Source organism: Mobula birostris, chromosome 9, assembly GCF_030028105.1.
Source record: "Mobula birostris isolate sMobBir1 chromosome 9, sMobBir1.hap1, whole genome shotgun sequence".
Classification (NCBI taxonomy): domain Eukaryota; kingdom Metazoa; phylum Chordata; class Chondrichthyes; order Myliobatiformes; family Myliobatidae; genus Mobula; species Mobula birostris.
Genome location: NC_092378.1, coordinates 54,027,375 through 54,047,988, shown reverse-complemented (window position 1 = coordinate 54,047,988; position 20,614 = coordinate 54,027,375). Strand labels below are relative to the sequence as shown.

The following is a 20,614-nucleotide window of genomic DNA, read 5'->3' as shown; positions in this document are numbered from 1 at the left end:
TTAACAATTGACTCCAACATCTTCCCCACCACTGAGGTCTGGAAAACTGGCCTATAATTTCTTCTTCTGCCTCCCTCCCTTCTTGAAGAGTAGAGTGAAATTTGTAATTTTTCAGTACTCTGGAACTATGCAAAAATCTATCGCTTCCTAAAATATCATTACTGATGCCTGCATAATCTTTTTAGCTACCTCTTTCAGAAGCCTGGGCCATCTGATCCAGGTAACTTATCTACCTTCAAACCTTTCTGATTCCCAAACAACTTCTCCCTACTAACAGAAACTGCATTCACTTCTGCCCCAACACTCTCAAACTTCTGGCATACTACTAGTGCCTACCACAGTGAAGACAGATACAAAATACTTATTCAGTTTGTACACCATTTCCTTGTCTTTCATTTCTACCTCTCCAGCATCATTTTCCAGCTGTTCAATACCTACTCTCACCTCTTTATCAGTCTTGACAGAGCTGAAGAAATATTTTGTATCTCCTTTGATTTTGTTGGCTAGTTAGCATTCATATTTCATCTTTATCTCCTTTGTGGCTTTTTTTTAGTTGCCTTCTGTGGATTTTTAAAAGTTTCCCGGTCCCTGTGAATTTTTGCTCTGTTGTATGCCCCCTCTACTGCTTTTATGTTGCTTTGTCTTTGCTTGTCACCCAAGATTGCATCATTCTGCCTTTAAAATGCTTCTTTTTTGAGATGTATCTATCCAGTGCTTTTGGAATTGCTCCCCAAAACTCCAGCCATTGCTGTTCTGCTGTCATTCCAGCTGATTTCCTCTTTCAATAAACTTTGGCCAGCTCCTCTCTCATGTCTTTTTAATTCCCTTTACTCTGTAATACTAATACATCTGACTTTAGCTTCTCCCTCTCAAATTGCAGGGTGAATTCTATCATATTATGATCACTGTCTCCTGAGGATTCCTTTAACTTAAGCTCCCTAATCAAATCTGGTTCATTACACAACACTCAATCCAGAATAGCTGATCCCCTAGTGGGTTCAACCACAAACTGCTCTAAATTACATCTTGCAGTCATTCTTCAAATTCTCTCTCTTGGGATCCAACACCAACCTGATTTTCCCCAATCTACCTGCATATTGAAATCCCCCATGACTATCGTAACATTGCCCATTTGATATGCCTTTTCTATCTCCCATTGTAATTTGCACTTCTACATCCTGGCTCTGATTTGGAGGCTTGTGTACAACTCCTATCAGGGTCTTTTTACCCTTGCAGTTTCTTAACTCTACCCACAAGGATTCTCACTTTCTAATTCTATGTCACCTCTTTCTAATGATTTGATTTCATTTTTTTTTTACCAACAGAGCTACACCGCCCCCTCTGCCTACCTGCCTGAACTCTCAATACAATGTGTATCCTTGATGTTAAGCTTACAACTATAATTTTCTTTCAGCCATGACTCAGTGATGCCCACAACATTATACCTCCCAATCTCTAAATACACGATAGGATCATCTACATATACTGTGTGCATTCAAGTATAACATCTTCAGTCCTGTGTCTGTTACCCTTTTGCACTGCAACTCACCTCACCAACTGCAATTTTGCCTTATCATCTCCCTGTCCTTCCTGACAGTCTCATTGCACAGTACTTCTGAATTCGCTGTTTGTAGAAACTAAATGCTGGCCCATATAGACTAGAGAAGCTAAGGTCAGATGCATCAGTATTACAGTGGAGCAAAGGGAACTACCGGAGCATAAGAGGGGAGTTGGCCAGAATTGTTTGGATAAGAACACTGGCAGGGATGACAGCAAAGCAGCAATGGCTGGAATTTCAGGAAGCAATTCAGAAGGCACAGGATATATGCATCCCAAAGAGGAAGAAGTATTATAAAGAAAAGATGACGCAACCATGGCTAACAAGAGAAGTCAAAGCCCATATAAAAGCCAAAGAGAGGGCATATAATAAGAGCAAAGATTAGTGGAAAGTTAGAGAAATGGGAAGCCTTTAAAAACCAACAGAAGGCAACTAAAAAAAGTCATTAAGGAAAAGATGGAACATGAAAGTAAGCTAGCCAATAATATTGAAAAAGATACCAAAAGATGCTTCAGATACATGAAGTGTAATAGAGAGGCGAGAGTGTATATCGGACCGCTGGAAAACAATACTGGAGAGATAGTAATAGGGGACAACGTAACAACAGACAAACTGAATAAGTATTTTGCATCAGTCTTCACTGTGGAAGACACTAACAGTATGACGTAAGTTCCAGGGGCATGAAGTGTGTGGAATTACCATAACTAGCGAGGAGGTTCTTTAGAAAGTGAAAGGTCTGAAGGTAGATACTTCACCTGGACCAGATGGTGTGCACCTCAGAATTCCGAAAGACGTGGCTGAAGAGATCATGGAGGCATTAGTAATTACCTTTCAAGAATCACTAGATTCTGGAATGGTTCTAGAAGACTGGAAAATTGCAGATGTCACGCCACTTTCAAGAAGAAAGAGAGGCAGAAGAAAGGAAATTATAGGCCAACTAGTCTACCGTCAGTGGTTGGGACGGTATTGGAGTCGATTATTAAGGATGAGGTCTCAGGGTACTTGGAGGCATATGATAAAGTAAGCTATAGTCAGTATGGTTTCCTCAAGGAAAAACCTTGCCTGACGAATCTGCTGGAATTCTTTGAAGAAGTAACAAGCAGGATAGACAAAGGAGAATTGGTTGATGTTGTGTACTTGGAATTTTAGAAGGCCTTTGACAAGATGCCACACATGAGGCTGCTTAACAAGATACGAGCCTATGATATTACAGAAAAGATTCTAGCATGTATAAAACAGTGGCTGATTGGCAGGAGGCAAAGAGGGAAATAAAGAGAGCCTTTTCTCGCTGGCTGCCAGTGACTAGTGGTGTTCCACCAGGCTCTTTGTTGGGACCGATTTTTTTAATATATGTCAATGATTTGGATGATGGAGTTGATGCCTTCATTGCAAAGTTTGCAGATGATACGAAGAAAGGTGGAGGGGGAGGTAGTTTTGAGGAAGTAGAAAGGCTACAGAAGGACTTAGACAGATTAGGAGAATGGACAAAGAAATGGCAGAAGGAATCCAGTGTTGGGAAGTGTATGGTCATGGAATACGGTATTGGGAAGTGTATGGTCCTGGAATACAGTGTTGGGAAGTGTATGGTCCTGCACTATGGTAGAAGAAATGAAAGGGTTGACTGTTTTCTGAATGGAAAGAAAATACAAAAAACTAAGGTGCAAGGGGACTTGGGAGACCTTGTGCAGGATTCCCTAAAGGTTAATTTGCAGGTTGAGTCTGTGGTGAGTAAGGCAAATGCAATGTTAACATTCTTTTCAAGAGGATTAGAATATAAAAACAAGAATGTAATGTTGAGACTTTATAAAACAACTGGTGAGGCCTCACCTGGAATATTGTGAGCGGGTTTAGGCCCTGTATCTTAGAAAGGATGTGCTGAAACTGGAGAGGGTTTAAAGGAGCTTCACAAAAATGATTTCAGGATTGAATGGCTTGTCATATGAAGAACGTCTGATGGCTCTGGGCCTGTATTTGCTCGACTTAAGAAGAATGAAGGGTAATCTAATTGAAAACTATTGAATGGTGAAAGGCCTTGATAGAGTGGACTTGGAGAGAATGTTTCCTATGTTGGGAAAATCTAAAATCAGATTACACAGCCTCAGAATAGAGGGGTGTTCTTTTAGAACAGAGGTGAGGAGGAATTTCTTTTGCCAGAGAGTGGTAAATCTGTGGAATTCTTTGCCACAGGCCAAGCTTTTACATATATTTAAGGCAGAGGTTGATAGATTCTTGATTGGTCAGCACATGAAGGGATAATGGGGGGGGGGGGCGGTGGTTAGAAGGCAGGAGATTGGGACTGAGCAGAAAATTAGATTATCCATGATGAAATGACCCAATTCTGCTCCTATATCTTATGGTCTTACGGAAAGGAAGGGTGTTGAGAGTCGGGCAAGGTTGGATTACTCTGGGCGACAAGCCGATTTGGAGAGGTCGAGAACAACTCCCTTAGGAGTGAAATCTAGGCCCAGAGCAATCCCCTGGCAGTGGGGCCAGTCCTGGTGAAAGGTTCTGTCAATTTAAACACTGGCCCAAATAGTCTCGGGGCTTCTCTCTCCACGATGCTAAAACTGTGAGACTGCGCTCAGTTGCTGTGCTTTGAGCCTGCGAACTTTGTGGCGATTTTCCTCATTAATGTGATGAACTGAATACTGAGGCTTTTCGCCCACTCCAGGCTGCTCTGGGGATTTGGATCTATGGACTCAGTTTGGTTCAGAATGCTGTTGTTGCTCATTTCTATTGTTTATGTGATTTTTTTTTGTGTTTTTTTTTCCTTTTTCTCTGTGGGCACTGGGGGTTTGGTCTTATTTTTTAAAATTGGGTTATTTCAGGTTCCTTGCTTTGTGACTGCCTGTAAGCAAATAAATCTCAAGGCTGCATACTTTATACATTCTTTAATAATAAATGCACTTTGAAACTCTGCTTGTAAACCAATAGCCCTTTCACTCCAAGTCTCATCCCCCTGCTAAATTAATTTAAATCCTTCTCAACAGCTCTTACAAACCTGCCTGCGAGGATATTGTCTCCCTTGGGTTCAGGTGTAACCCATCCCTTTGTACAGGTCATACCCTTCCCAGCAGTGATCCCAATGATCCGGAAATCTGAAACCGTGCTCCCTATACTAGTTTCTCAGCCACAAATTCATTTGCCAAATCATCCTACTCTTACCTTTCTGGCGTGTGGCACAGGCAGCAATCTAGGGATTGCTACTCTGGAGGTCCTGCTTTTCAGCTTTCTACCTAGCTCTCTAAATTTTCTTGTCAGTACCTCCTCTCTTTTCCTACCAGTGTCATTGGTGTCAATATGTACCTAGACTTCTGGCTGCACATCCTCCCTTGTTAGAATGTCATGGACCTGATTCAGGACGTTCCTGACCGTGGCACCTGGGAGACATCTGTTGTGTCCACAGAATCTTGTGTCTACTCCTCCAACTATGGAATCCCCTATTACTACTGGAGCCCTCTTCTCCCTCTTCCCTTCTGAGCCACAGTGCCAGAGATCTGGTGCATTGGGTTCTTCCCCCACCCTTGGTAGGTCAACCCCCTGAACAGTATTAAAATCAGTATACAGTACTTATTATTGAGGGGAACGGCCATGGGGGTATTCTGCGCTAGCTACTCATTTCCCTTCCCTCTCCTGACATCACCCATATATATACCTGCCTCCTGCAACTCAGGGGTGACTACCTCCCTGTAGTTCCCATCTTTCAAATCCTCAGTTTCTCATGTGAGCCGAAGGTCAATGAGCTGCAGCTCCAGTTCCTTGACACAGTTCTGAGAAGCTGCATTTCGGTGCAAATGTAGTTATCCAGGAAGCTAGAGGTTTCCCAGAATTCCCATATCTCACACAAAGAACACAACTCAGCCCCTGGAGCCATTCTCACTGCTCTATGTACAGTACTAACAGATGAAGAATGAAGAATGAAGAAGGAACTTAGCAGATAAGTACCTTGCCCAAGCCTGTTCTCACTGTAGCCTGATGACCTAAAGCCTCCTCACGCTAACACTGGTCCACTTACCATTTGCTCCATTTGTCCCTGCCTTATTTTTATTTGACTTTGCTAATAAATCACAGTGCCACTGAAAAAGGCCAAAATCCCATGAAAGCTCCTCTTTTAAAAGCTCTTGCTCCCCGACCTGCATGAGGCCTCCTGAATGGTGTCGACTGTGTCACTGGAAAAAGTTGCAGACGAGACAAAAATGAAAAACCCCTGGGATATAATGTGGAGGTTGCTTAGGGAGCACTTACAGGGAATTCTAGACAGATTTATCCTATTGAGGCAGGGAAAGAATGGAAGACTTAAGGAACCAGGGTTGACAAGAGAGTGAAAACAACTAGACAAGAGGAAGAAAGAAGCTGAATTCAGGGTTAGTATGCAATGATCAAACGGGGCTCTAGTGTGTTGCAAGATAGCCAGGAAGGAGCTCAAGAGTGGACTTAGGAGAGCTAGGAGGAAGCAAGAGAAGGCCTTGGTGATAGGTTTACTCCAAGATGTTCTACATGTATGTGAAGGACAGGAGGACGGCCAGACTGAGATCAGGGATATTAAGGAAACACGTGGTTGGAGATGAAGGATGTAGGAAAGGTCCTTAATGAATACTTTGCTTCAGTAGTGACCATTTAGAAGGACTTTGACGTTTGCAAGGACAGCTAAAAGCAGGCTGCTATGCTTGAACATGTCGACACTAAGAAAGGATTTGCTCTAACTTTTGAAAACCATTAGGATAGATAAATTGCCAGGCAAGATAGGACATATTCCAGGTTACTACGGGAAGTGGGGGATGAGACTGCTGCGCCTTTCGTAATAACCTTTTCATCCTCATTGGACAGAGGAGTAGTACTAGATGATTGGTGGGTGGCAAATGTTATTCCTTTGTTCAAGAAAGGGAGTAGAGAAACGTTGACTGCACTTCTTCCTATAGATGCTGCCTGGCCTGCTGCATTCCACCAGCATTTTGTGTGTGAGACTTAGCAGGATGATGGTTTAAAATAATCTCAGTAACGGGTGGAAAAAATGGTGGTTGCTGGGTGCTTTTATGACTGAAACCCAGTTACCACTGTGGTATCTTGGGCCTTACTGTTTGGTCCTGTGCTTAGTGTAATGTTAGTGATTTAGCTCTCAATGTAGGGGGCATAATGAAAGTTTACAGATAATGTAAAAATTATTGGAGTGATTGACAATGAAGAAGGCTGTAGTCACAGGAAGATAAAGCTGGTCTGGTGATTTGGACAGTGGTGGAGTTTAATCCAGAATAATGTGAGGTGATATAATGAAATCTGTGGCGGATTAGACAATGTCAGCATATCTTTAAAGCAGGAACAGTCAATGAAATAGTTAAAAAGGCACATAATTGAAGAGCAGGAACGTGATACTAGAACTGTATACAAAACAAGTTAAGCAGCTTACATAAAAATGTTTGCGCTGGACAGGGTGCAGAAGAACTTTATGCAGATATGCCAGGACCGGAAAACTGTAACTACGAGGAATGGTCAGATAGGGAATGACTGCTTTCTTTAGAACAGGGGAGACTAAGGGAAGATTAAACTGAGGTGCATTTGCTTCACTGGTTTCTGGAGTGCTGATAGCAGGAGGCACAAAAATCACAACCTGGTGCCCCGAGCTGATGGGCTTGGGAGCTATTTCAGAGGTGGTTTGCAGGGGCAAATAGTTTTTTTGTTTGAAGTTCTTACCTGTTATGCCCGTATCTGGTTTCCACTGTTGTAGAAGAAGGAAGGAATAGAGAGGGTCAGTCATAAACACAGAACAATGTACAGAAACACATTAAACAACTATAAGTTAAATTATCTGGCAAATGAATCACTGCTGGATGTCATGGCAGAAGTATCGCCTTATCACTTGTGTGTCACTGCCAGTGCAACAATTACTTCAAAGCATCTGATCTGTTTCTCAGTTGATTAGGACAAAGTTTGATGAACATACTGTAAGTGCAGCTTATGTCTGAGGCATTTGACATACTCCCAGTTCAGATACACAGAGAGCTCTGGGAAAGCATCTGACATACAGGTACACTAATTAGAATATTATTGGAGGAGATATAGAGCTCCCACAATTATAATTTATTAAATTATTCAACCAAATCAAACACACCCTGAGCAGGTGGGCAGCCACAGAAAGGGTGGCACAATGATGCAGCTAGTGATTTTGAGGGATGGGAGAAGGGATAAAGATGATGGAGCAAGGGTGCAGAGGTGAGAAAAAGGATAGGAAGGAAAAGGGCAGTAAAGATGAGAGATAAAGGTTTGTGGAGGGAGCAGGAGGTACAATAGAGGGAAGAGGATAGAGAGGGGGCAGTGGGATGGGAAAGGAGATGGTGAATGTAAGGAGAAGGGTGATCCAGGGAAGGACTGGTGAAAAGGGTTTGGAAGCAGTGTAAGACGGAGAGGGAAAAAGACTGGGTGGGATAGGTGGAGGAGAAGCAGGAGGTTACCCTTTCCCCTGGTTGACCTGAGAGTCCCCTAGATAACAGGAAGCCAGAATCTCCACAATCTTTGGCAGGTCACATGCTTAATAGCAATCTATGGTAGGTATACAAGAATTGGAAGAGAAGTGAAAGATTCCTCCCAGCAGAAAACAAGGTGAAAGCAGCATTGGATGCTTCTTGTCTGACCAACTCAAAGGCCCAGAAAGGATTCCCCAATGAATTTAAGTCATGTTGGGGCTTCTGGACAAGCTGCTGAATCTAGGACAAATGGGCGTAGGCAAAGGAATAGAGTGGAAGCTGCTGTGGAGTTCACAGGCTCTTGTTCCCATGTGATCCAGTGAAGCTGTTGTTGTTGCCCTTCGAAAGTGTCGTCTAACAGTGTTGGTGCAACTGTGACTCATTGTGTGGGTAACTGTTCCTTCAGAGTCTCTTTCTAAATCAGGGCAACATCAATTATAAATCGACAATGTTTAGCTATCATCTTAAAAGTGAAGAAGTTCAATGTGTATGTGTACAGCCAAGACATTATGATTTTGAAGGATTACAAGCCTCCGTGGAGCATTTTTTGGTGAAGGCAGATTGATGCCGCAAATGGCATCAGCCAGAATGTAGAAATAGTTGCTGATGAGCATGCACACAATCAGATCTTTGATACACTGGATTGACAACCAGTTGGTGTCCCTGCATGCGGGACACTAGTGAGTTTGTACACATACACTGTTTCAGTCACATCCCACAGCAAGGTCGAACACTGTCCTCACCTACATACTTGAAGGCATTCTGCATGGACGAAAAGGAGAAAGAAACATATTGTCATCCATAGGAAGCATGGAGTACTACATCAGGGAATCAGACCCTTTGGCCCATCTAGCCTGTACTGGCCAGATCTGTTGCCTAGTCCCACCCACCTACACCCAGACCAGAAGCCCTGCATATTTTTTTCATCCATGTACTCATCTGAACTTCTATAAAATTTTACAACTGGACCTGCATCTACCACTTCCACTGGCAGCTTGTTCCACACTTACATCACCCTTTGCGTGAAGAAGATCCCCCTCAGATTCTCCTTAAATATATTACCTTTCACCCTTAACCTATGAGCTTCAGTTCTAGTCTTGACCAACCAGAGGGGAAAAGCCTGTGTGCATTCAGCCCCTCTATATCCTTAATAATTTTCTATACCTCTACAAGATCTCTCATTCTCTTGCACTCCAGTCCTTCTTTCAGCTGCACTGGGAAGAGCAATGTGTAAGGTGAATATAAGGTGGCTCCTCTACTGTCACAATGAGACCACACTGAGGTTGGAGGAACGACACCTTACATTCCGTCTGGGGAGCCTCCAACCTGATTACATGAACATCGATTTCTCAAAAATCTGGTCATGCCACCTTTTCACTATTCCTGATCCCCCTTTCCCTCTCTCACCTCATCTCCTTGCCTGCCCAGCACCACACTCTGTTGCTTCTCTCCTCTTCTTTTTCCCAAGGTCTTCTGTCCTTTCTGATTAGATTCCCCCTTCTCCAGCCCTGTATCTCTTTTACCAATCAAATTCCCTGCTTTTTACTTCACCCTTCCCTCTTCTGGTTTCTCCTATCACCTTGTGTTTTCCTCTCCCCTCCACCACCTTTTAACTCTACTTCTCATCTCTTTTCTCCAGTCCTGCAAAAGGTCTCAGCCAGCAACGCGTCGATTGTACTCTTTTCCATGGATGCTGCCTGGCCTGCTGAGTTCCTCCAGCATTTTGTGTGTGTTGCTTGAATTTCTAGCATCTACAGATTTTCTCTTGTTTGCCATTGAGACAGAAGTTTTCTATTTCACTCCTGTAATACACCACAGATGACTACAAGGCAAAGCCAAGATCAGCACATATCAGTGAATGCACAAGCGAGTCATTTCAGTATAAACAAACCTGTGTAAACTAGATTCTACCTAAAATAAAATTTCTCTGTGGGGGTAATATTAAGTTTAGCTGTTATTTCTGGTCCCTATCATTTGTGCTTAATGAATGTTTTTATCCAAATTGAAGGGGAAAGTGATGGGACAGCCTTCAGACTCTAGGATTATGGGGAAAAGGCAGGTAAGTGGAGCCAAGTCCACGGCCAGATCAACTGTGATCTTATTAATGCTGGAGCAGACTTGGCAAGCCAGATAGGCTACTCCTGCTCCTGTTTCTTATATTCATATGTGGAAGTATAGTGGCATCAAGACCATTGTTGTACATGAGTGGTCAAAATAAAAACAGCTTTTTTCATGGATTTGCTTGTATTTTCTGCTGAATTATGAATGGTTTTTTGTTACTGAGGACATTGAATGGCGCTGCTTTGTTACAGTGTAAGGATGAAAGTGGAGAGGAGGTAAAGTTTTGGGAGGGGGAAGAAGAGGTGACAGAGGAGGAAGGAGTTATTGAATAAATCAGATTTTTAATGGGAACTTGACTTTCTTGCTCCTATTGGCACTTACCATCCAACATGTTATGTCCTTTGGAGGCAAATGCTCACCATCTTTGGGCTTAACACAAACAATCTTTGTGATGCCTCCAACGTTTTCTATTAACTTCATGCACTTAGGACAGGGGTAGGTGCTGGTATACAGGGTGGCTTCTTGCAGATCCTGTTTATACCTGTCAAACAAACATAGAAAATGTTCTCCCTTCAGGCAGTGTGCATCAACTGCAGGAGAGATACAGGCAGAGACCAAACTGAGTTAAGCACCAGAGCCCTCTGTCAGTCTCGATGTGTAATGCCTCCCTACATGAATAATGAGGTCTCAGCCATTACCCAAATCTCAGGAATCCAATTGTAAAATGAAGAAACAGGCTCTTCTGCCCAACTCACCTATGCTGACCAAGGCGCCTTCCCGAGCAGGTCCCATTTTCTTGCCCTTGACCTTTATCCCCCTAAACCCTTCTGATCAATGAACTTACCCAAATATCTTTTAAATGTAATTGTAGCTGCCTCTACCACTTCCTCTGGCAGCTCATTCATTATATCCACCAATTTCCACGTGAAAAGCTTGCCACTGTGATCTCTTTTAAATCCATCCCTATTCACTTGAAATCTATGCCCTCTAGTTTTAGACCATTGGAAAGAAAGTCTGAGACATCCATCTGCATTGATTATATAAACCTCTATAAGGTCACACCTCAGCCTCCTTCACTCTAGGAAAAGCAGTCTCAGCCTATCCAGTCTCTCCTCATAACTCAAGCCCTCCCATCCACTAAAATCTTAGTGAATCTTGCAAAAGTGCATGCTTTCGATGTTTCTGAGTCACGGGGAGAGTTTCTCCTCCATATTTCTCTCTACCACTTTAGTGAGTTTCTCCATCAGTATGGGGTCCAGCAAGGTCCCTCCTCCACCTTGTTTGGATGTTGCTTTACTGAATCCACTAGGAAGGATGTGGAAATGCAGGGGTGGTGGATGTTGGCAGTTATGATCCCAGGTTACTTGCCCCTCAGTTGAAAGCCTCCTCCGAATGTGCTGTCAGAGCAGGTGGTGGAAGCAGATATGATAGCTACGTTTAATAGGCATTTAGATAGGCACATGAACAAGTTAGGATAGTGAAATATTAACATGTGCAGATAGATGTATGAGTTTACTTTGGCATCATGGTAGATATTGACAATGGGATTGTTTGCAGTACCGTTGAGAAATGATCTGGTAGAGTTCAAAGTTCAATGCTAATTTATTATCAAAGTACATATACACTGAGAGGCCACTTCACACTTCCGTAGGTGAAAATGCCCCGTTAATGAGAGAGGTCAGAGGAGAATGGCTAGATTATTTCAAACAGATGGGAAGGCAATAGTAACTCAAATAACACATTGCAACAGTGGTGTGAAGAAGAACATCTCTGTGGATGGGCTACAGCAGCAGAGGGCCACAAACATACAGTCAGTAGCTATTTCATTAGGTTCAGTAGGTACCTAATAAAGTGGCCCCTTAATATATGTTATCATATATTACTTCGAGATTCATTTTCTTGCATATATTTACAGGGAAAAATACAACAGAATTTTATGAAAAACTATACATAAGCAGACAAAAACCGACAAACAACCAATGTACAAATGAAGACAAGTGGTTCAAGTAAAAGTAATATTGAGTTGTAAAGAGTCCTTGAAAGTGAGTCTGTAGGTCATGGAATCAGTTCAGAACAGGGCCCACATGCCCAAGGACAAATGCTAATGCCAGAGAAATCTTATACCCCTGCACCATTTCTTCCCTTATTTTAGAGGAGCATCTGGAATGGCATTGCAGAGAGGCTAACCGATGAAGTGTTGGGAAAGGGGATAAGTGTGCATGGACACCCAATGACTGGCATAGACACAGTGGGAAAATGTCTGTTCCCCCCCCCCACCTTATGACTCACCTGAAACAAAGAGTGTTAGCCTCTGCGCAGATGAGCAGGCTGGATGTTGAACTTTCGGAACTCAGATAGTCACCACGATGATTTCCTTTTGGAAAACCATTGTAGCCTATTCCCACCTGTAAAACGAACAATGTTTAGAACTGTTATGGGATAAAAGGAGGCCATTTCACTTTCAGTGGACTCATTCAGTTGGTACCATTTGCTACTCCTACTCTGAATCCCTCCAATACTTTCCATGTGGAGGGCCTGATCAACTACACCTCCATCTGTGGTTTGGCTGATGAGACCAAATCCTTTTTGGTAAATAAGTGTAACACCCTAATTAAGATTTTTAGTGCTATACTGTAGGTATTCCATTTTAGCAGTTCTGTAAGAGCAGTCTGATTCAGCTGTCAACATGTTTGGGTTGAGCTAAGATAAGAGGCTTGTTATTCAACAGGAATGTGTTGTCAGTGGAACTGGGAGAAGGTCCTGGAGAATGCTGGGTTGAAAGGCTTTGTGGGTGGGAGCTGGAAGAAGACAGGAGGAAAAGGTGGCTGAGAATGCTGTCCCTGTTGCACAAGGTGCTATGTGCAGATGAATGGATTCAGAAGGAAGAACCAATACTCCTGTGGGAGACCTGTTTGTTTGAGATAGATTTCGAGCGACATTTGTAAGGTGGTGTGTGTTTTCACCCAGACTGAGGGTCCAGCGCGTGAGTAACAGTCAAGTTCAAGATCAGCTCCAACTTAAGAGCACATTGACTGTATATGAGTAAGTGGCCCTTTTTGTTTTTTTCTTTCTTTCATTTAATAACTGTTTGCTTAAATTAACATTCTTGAATATACTTTTGTTTAATTGTATGCGATGTACGATCTGTTATTTCTTGCTGGGGGCAGTAAATCACACAACATTCACACAAACCAGGGTTCGGGTGGGTGAGGCATCCCAACCTCATGGATTTGGCGGGACCAAAGTTGTCAACACCCTATACGTACGAAGCCTTAGTAAGATGGGTTTATCGCCACGGAACCAATGGCTGGTAGTGAGGGGCCACGTTTCCTGAGACGCTCAAGAAGAAAGGGGATTCATAAGGATTTATACCTTGCTCATCAGAGAAAGGAGTAACTTTTCAAATGAGCAAAACTGATTCACATAAAGTACTCACAAAGCAATCCTTCTGGGAGATCAGTGCTCCTGCTCCATTGCCAGGACTATCTGAAACATAGAATTATTGGAGACCATGACTCAAAGCTGTAAAGATGAGTGCCTTTGATGTCACCAGACCACCAGATGCCCAGAAACACAGCTACGCTTGGATCTATAGGAGCCCTGAATTCCCAGGAGGGCTTGCAACCACCAGGGTGCTAGGTAATCCTTTTTACTAGTCAACAAACAACTGGTGCTTACTGGATTCTTGCCTCCAGTTTTCTGCAGGGAGGGCCAGCTTGACAATACAAAAGTCTTTAGTGAGTCACCAATGAGATCATGGATTCCTAGCACAGAGACAGGCCCATCTTCCCACTCTGCCCATGCTGATCCATCTACACCAACTCTAATTCGCCTGCATTTGATCCATAGCCTTCGTTGTCTGGGTAGTGCAAATGCTCGAAGCTCTTAATCTTCCACCTGTGAATCTCTTCCACCACCCACAGGCAGCATGTCAGGCCTTCCAACCTCCCTCTGAATGAAAAGAATCTGATGTTCTGCTGCAAGATGGCGGCGCGATGCAGTGCACAGTGGCCACTCCAGAATGAATATCTGTTATTTGTTAAGTAGGATGCTGTGCACAATCCTGATTTGATGGAGATGGACGTGAGAAGCACGGAGGAACATCTGGTGAAACTTCTGAATGCCTGTTTCACTGCCGCTGCTACTGCGCGATCCAGAATCTCTGGAGGGGAAGGCCCCGAATCCTTGGCTTGATGGCCGGGGCCGGGGTCGAAGCACTCGGCAGAGATGGTGCTCGGTGTTCGGTGTCGGAGGGCTGGTCGGAGGCTCGAAATTTTCGGACGGACTCAGAGTCGGCTGTGGATGGGTGCTTCCAGGTTGCTGCATCGGCAAGTTTGCGGCGCTGGAGGATCATGGCAGCGAGAGTTTTTCTTCCTTCTACCGTCTGCATGAGATGATGGAGCTATCGGGACTTTGAGACTTTTTCTTACCGTGCCCATGGTCTGCTCTTTATCAAATTACAGTATTGCTTTGCACTGTTGTAACTATATGTTATAATTATGTGGTTTTTGTCAGTTTTAGTCTTGGTCTGTCTTGTGTTTCTGTGATATCATACTGGAGGAACATTGTATCATTTCTTAATGCATGCATTACTAAATGACAATAAACGAGGACTGAGTGTCCTCATAATCTAAGACATACTTAGCAGAAATTTCCCAGAGAAAAGGAATAAAAAAAACTGGAGAACATTGGTTTAAGGTAAGAAGGGAAAGATTTAAAATGGACCCGAGGGGCAACTTCTACATGCAGAGGGTGGTGGGGATATGGAATGAGTTGCCAGAGGAAGTGGTTGAGGCAGTACAGTTAAAAAGACATTTGGGCAGTTCCATGGACTGGAAAGGTTTAGAGGAATATGAGTCAAATGCAGGCAAGTGGGATTAGCTCAGGAAGATACTTTGGTCTGCATAGACATGTTCAGCTGAATGGTCTGTTCCTGTACTATATGACTTTTGACTCTATGTCTACCACTGCAGAGCTAGTATTATTGATTATGATCACCATCACTGCATTGTTATGTAACACCAGAGAAAATATACTCAACTAATTATCTCTGTTATTTGGTCAAGCCTTTGGATTGCCATATTATAATATGTATCTGCAGGTACTGAAGAGGAGAAACTGACTTAAAAGATGAGATTTCAAAAAGTCCTGGAAAAGTGGTTAAAAGTCCTCCTATATTAACAAGCATTTGGAAAGATATTAAAAGTCCTTGTAAACAACAAGTTATTTGAGATCTGTTACATCCACATGGAAGTCTTCCATTAAAATCTTCTTCAGTTATTGGGAAGAATTGCATGTACCTCCTCAGCCTGGAAAGTTAATTTTGCAACTAGCGACCAACATAGTTCAGAGCCCTGTTAATCTCAGTGTAGCAACTTCCAGGTTAAACTTCTTTGTATTGAAGTGCCACAACTGCTATAATTTTTAGTGCTATAACAGTAAACACTGTACCAGCAGTTTTTCCATCATCACTACTGCAAGCTTCATACCACTGGTATAGGTAGTTAACAACGTGTGCTGAATTAAATTGGAGAGGAAAGACTTCACTTTTGATTCTTTTATCTTATGGAATTATGAACATTTGTTAGTAGAAATAAGAAAGGACTGAAGATAGATTCAGGCATCCAACTCACTCGGCAACTTCAAAGAAAGTGAACAAGAAAGATCAATATATCACGTGAAATAAAAACAGAAAATGCTGGGGATTCTGAGCAGTTCAAGCAGTATATCTGGATAGAGAAACAGAGTCAACATTTCAGGTCGCTGATCCTTCTTCTCACTGGATGAACTTAAGCCATTAATATACAGTTAAAAGTGGAAGGAGAGGAGAGACCAAAGGACTTGTGAAAGGATATAGTCATAAGGTCAAAGAGTTTTACAGCATGGAAACAGGCCCTTTGGCCCACACATTGGAAGTAGGTACACAGGAGGTGTCAGGGGTAAGTTTTTTTATGCACAGAGTGGTGAGTGCGTGGAATGGGCTGCCAGCGACGGTGATGGAGGCGGATATGATAGGGTCTTTTAAGAGACTCCTGGATAGGTACATAGAGCTTAGAAAAATACAGGGCTATGGGTAACCCTAGGTAATTTCTAAGGCAAGGACATGTTCGGCATGGCTTTGTGGGGCAAAGGGCCTGTATTGTGCTGTAGGTTTTCTATCTTTCTATCCATATCCACTTTTTGCCCATCTACTCTGATCCTACTTGCCCATATTGAGACTGCACCTTTTTGTCTATTGCCTACTTCTGTGTCTTCCTAAATGCTTCTTTAAGATTGTGTTTGTATCTGATTCTACCACTTTTTCTGGTAACAAGTTCCAGACATAATTCACTCCTCATATCCCTTAATTCTAAGCCTTTCTGTTTTTAATTTTCTCTACCATAGAAAAAAGATTTTGGCTGTCTATTTGATCTATATGTCTCATATTCTTATATGCCTCCATCAACCCACCTCTCAGCATCCATGCTCCAGGAAAAATAAGCCTAACCTATCCAATCTGTCCCCATAACTAAAGTCCTTCAATTCATGCAACATCCTTGGGAATACGTCCCGCAGGATAGATGGTAAGAGATGGAGCAAGGTCAATGAGAGTGGTAGGGATACAATAAAGAAACAAAACCAATCTAAGGAAGGTTTAAGTTGGGAGTTAATGGATTTAGTGCCTGAAATTTTGTTTTTTTTTCTCTCTCCCCCTTTACCTTGTCTCTATGCAACAAATTTATCTAAATACTTGACAGAAGGTCATTGAACTGAAACATCAACTCTGTTTTCTCTTCTCCACACCTGCTACCTAACCTGCTGAGAATTTCTGGCAGTTGTTGCTCTTATTGCAGATTTCCAACACATTGGATGTGGACAGCATTTTCAGTCTAAGGACTAGCATCAACCATCCACTCAATAGGCACACACAGAGTTACACAGTCAGGAATGCAGGAGAAGTGAGCTTTTCCTTACCAGTTCTTGCAGCCAGAAGGAAGCACAGCTGCAGGGCGTGTATATGCTTCTCCTTCTCATCTATCTGAAGTTCACCGGGTTGTTCCCTTTCCGCATTATTATCATGTGTCGGTGAAACTTTTGCTTCAAAAGAGCCACAGGAGCTGTTTATAAGTGCTCTATAACAATCATGTGCATTTTTTACCTGGCTCCTGAAGTTAGCTATATAATCTTTGTCTATGAGATGTGATAAACCCAGAGCTTCCATGGTGCCATGTATCATGTCAATCTTGTTGAAAAACGATTCACATATAATGTTGTCTTTTGTTGGTATCACTCTTGCTTTTGGGGAAACCTTTTCCTTAATAGTGCCTAAATGCAGTAATGGAATGTACATATCACAAATTACTCCAGCTTCAGGAAAGAGCTGACTAACACTGGTGTTATCTTTCTGATCTCTTTGATTCTGATTATCCGTTTGTTCCAGTTTGGGCCAATAGCGAATGCGATAAACACCACCTACAGGAAAAGAGATAACTCAGAGTTAAGTGCGAATTCTGGGGCTCAATATGCTTCTGTTGAGAAGTCAATGAACCCAAAAGCCAATAAATACCAATGACCTGATGAGCTGCACCCAATTTTTTGAAACAAGTGCCTTTGGTGACAGTGAATGTATTGGCTGACATATTCCAAAATAAATGACTCCTTTACTTCTTTATGTATTCTTTGTTATGCCTTTTTGGTGGTGGTAATTTTTTTTACTTTGTAAATGGAGCTGCCATCTGGAGACAGGGGTTAAGGGTCAATAGTTTAGCAAGTCATTTGCCTATTGGACGATTTCTGGGCTTTCGGGGGAGGTAGGTGGGTCTAATGGGTTTTTTTTCTGACTGGTCAGTCCTGAGGGGTTTCTCTTTGTCAATCATCTTGCTGCTCTTTCTGATCGAGTCAAGCTTCGACCTTTCTTCCGATTTAGGCTGCGCCTGTGCGTTAGATTACTTTATAGAAATTTAAAATTAAATTTGAAATATGGATCTCAATAAAATCAATATAATATCTTGGAATTTAAACAGTATGAACCAACCTATTAAGGGTAGAAAGATTTTTAAGAAATTAAAAATACTTCATGCAGATATTATTTTTGCGCAGGAGACGCATATTTGTAAACAAGATGAAACTTGCTTTTTTAAATTTTGGAAGAAACCCTTATTCCATTCTTTATCAGTAAATAAAATAAGAGGGGTATCTATTTTTATTAATTCTAAAAACCGTTTTGTTCATTTTAATACTGTTACTGATTTAATTGGAAGATATTTAATTGTTACTGGTTTGCTGTGTGGTCAAAAGGTGGCTTTGGTTTGTGTATATGCACCTAATACGGACAGCCCCGATTTTTTTAAGAAGCTATTTTCTGTATTGCCGAATTTAAATGAATATAAGTTGATTATGGGCAGTGACTCTAACTGTTGTCTTAACCTGTTGATTGACAGATCGTCCACCAATCTGTCACTTCCTAATAAAGCTGCAACTTGTATTAACTCTTTTGTATTAGAATACGGTCTGGTCGATATTTGGAGATTTAAATTTCCTAAAGAAAATGATTTTTCTTTTTTTTCACATGTATATCATAAATATTCAATAATTGATTATTTTTTCTTGGATACGCGATTGGTGCCCTCTGTTGTTGAATGTGCCTATGATGTAATTGTGTTGTCAGATCATGCACCTATGAAACTAACTTTGGAATTTTCTGATAATATTTACAGACCTCAGTCGAGATTTAATATTTCATTGTTCAAAACTTCAACTTTTGTAAATTTTATTAAAGAACAAATTTCTCTATTTTTTGAATTGAATACAACTGAGGGAATATCAAATTTGGTTATTTGGGATATGATGAAATCTTTTCTAGAGGACAGATAATTTCATATTCAGTAGGTTCAAGAAGGAAAACTATGGCGGAACTTTTACTGATTACTAATAGGATTAAAGAAATAGATAAACTCTATTCAGTAATGCCTAGTGAAGATCTCTTTAAGGGTGGAATTCCAAGCACAACATGATTTGCTTTTGACTTTTCCCATTGAACAGCAACTTTTTAAATCCAAAAGCCAATTTTATATACACGGAGACAAATCAGGCAAATTATTAGCTGGTCAGTTAAAAGCAAGTATGGCTAGAAAACAGATCCTGAAAATAAGAAGACCTGATAGAACTACAATGGTAGATCCTTATGAAATTAGTAAGACATTTATGGATTTCTACTCTATGAGACTGAATTTTCAGATAATATTACTTTTATGAATAGTTTTTTGCAAAAAGTGAATATACCTAAAATTTCTATTCAAGATATGAATACATTAGATGCACCTATTAAACAAGTGGAAATAGCAGGGGCTATATCCTCTATTCAATCAGCTAGAGCTCCGGGACCGGCTGGATATACAGTGGAATTTTATAAGACTTTTACTGATATACTTTATTTATGTCAAATTTTCACTGACTCTATATCCTCTGGGACTCTCCTGAAAACTTCCTATGAAGCTTCAATAACTTTAATTCTGAAAAAAGATAAAGATTTATCTGAAAGTGCCTCTTATAGACCAATTTCTCTATTGAATGTGGATTTTAAAATTCTCGGTAAGATTTTGGCTAATAGACTTGAGAATATCTTACCTACAGTTACTTCCAATGACCAAACCGGATTTATTAAAAATAGATATTCACATTTTAATATTTGAAGATTATTAAATATTATCCACTCTTCACCATCTAAAGAATCTGAATGTGTTGTTTCTCTTGATGCAGAGAAAGCTTTTGATAGGGTGGAATGGTCTTACTTATTTGAGGTTTTGGAAAGATTTAATCTTGCCCTGGGATTTATTTCCTGGATCAAATTGATCTATCATGCTCCCATGGCTGCTGTTATCAAACATCTCCCTAGTTTAGATTACATAGGGGTACTCGACAGGGATGTCCTCTCAGCCTTTTATTATTTAATTTGGCCTTAGAACCCCTTGCTATTGCTCTTAGAGATTCTAAAACTGTTCAGGGTATTAAAAGAGGGGACAAAGTACACAAGGTTTTGTTATATGCAGATGACCTGTTAGTTTATATTTCAGATCCTAGGAAATCTATTCCTTCTATGTTATCTATATTTTCTGAATTTAGTAGTTTTTCTGGCTATAAATTAAATTTACATAAAAGTGCGTTACTTCCTATTAGTAATTATTCAGATCCAAATCATCAAATACCTTTTAGTATTGCTAAAAATTACTTTACCTATCTTGGTATTAAAATTACTAAAAAATTTAAGGATCTCTATACATATAATTTTTTTCTATTAATTGGCTACTCCAAACAAATGCTTTCTAAATGGTCACCTATGACATTATCATTAATAGGTCTAATTAATGCTATTAAGATGATAGTTTTACCAAACTTTATCCTAAAAAATTCTTCAACTGAATAGATCCTGTAATTTCATCTTACGTTTGAAACAATAAAAATCCTAGATTGAGTAAACACGTATTGCAGAAATTAAAAAAGGATCGCAGTATGGCTTTGCCTAACTTTAGAATGTACTATTGGGCAATTAATATTCAAT

General features: G+C 41.1%; 1 protein-coding gene across 3 annotated transcripts in view; it reads right to left on the bottom strand.

The window, feature by feature from the left end:
• The window catches only part of LOC140202765 (uncharacterized), a 126,920-nt gene that overhangs the window by 8,091 nt on the left and 98,215 nt on the right, over positions 1–20,614 (bottom strand). For all 3 annotated transcript variants that reach the window (XM_072268074.1, XM_072268075.1, XM_072268076.1), the window contains 5 exons: positions 17,032–17,529; positions 13,514–13,563; positions 12,367–12,482; positions 10,459–10,618; positions 7,247–7,271 (listed from right to left, as the gene is read on the bottom strand). In XM_072268074.1, coding sequence (XP_072124175.1) covers positions 7,247–7,271; positions 10,459–10,618; positions 12,367–12,482; positions 13,514–13,563; positions 17,032–17,529 — 849 coding nt within the window. The remainder of the gene's footprint in view (positions 1–7,246; positions 7,272–10,458; positions 10,619–12,366; positions 12,483–13,513; positions 13,564–17,031; positions 17,530–20,614) is intronic.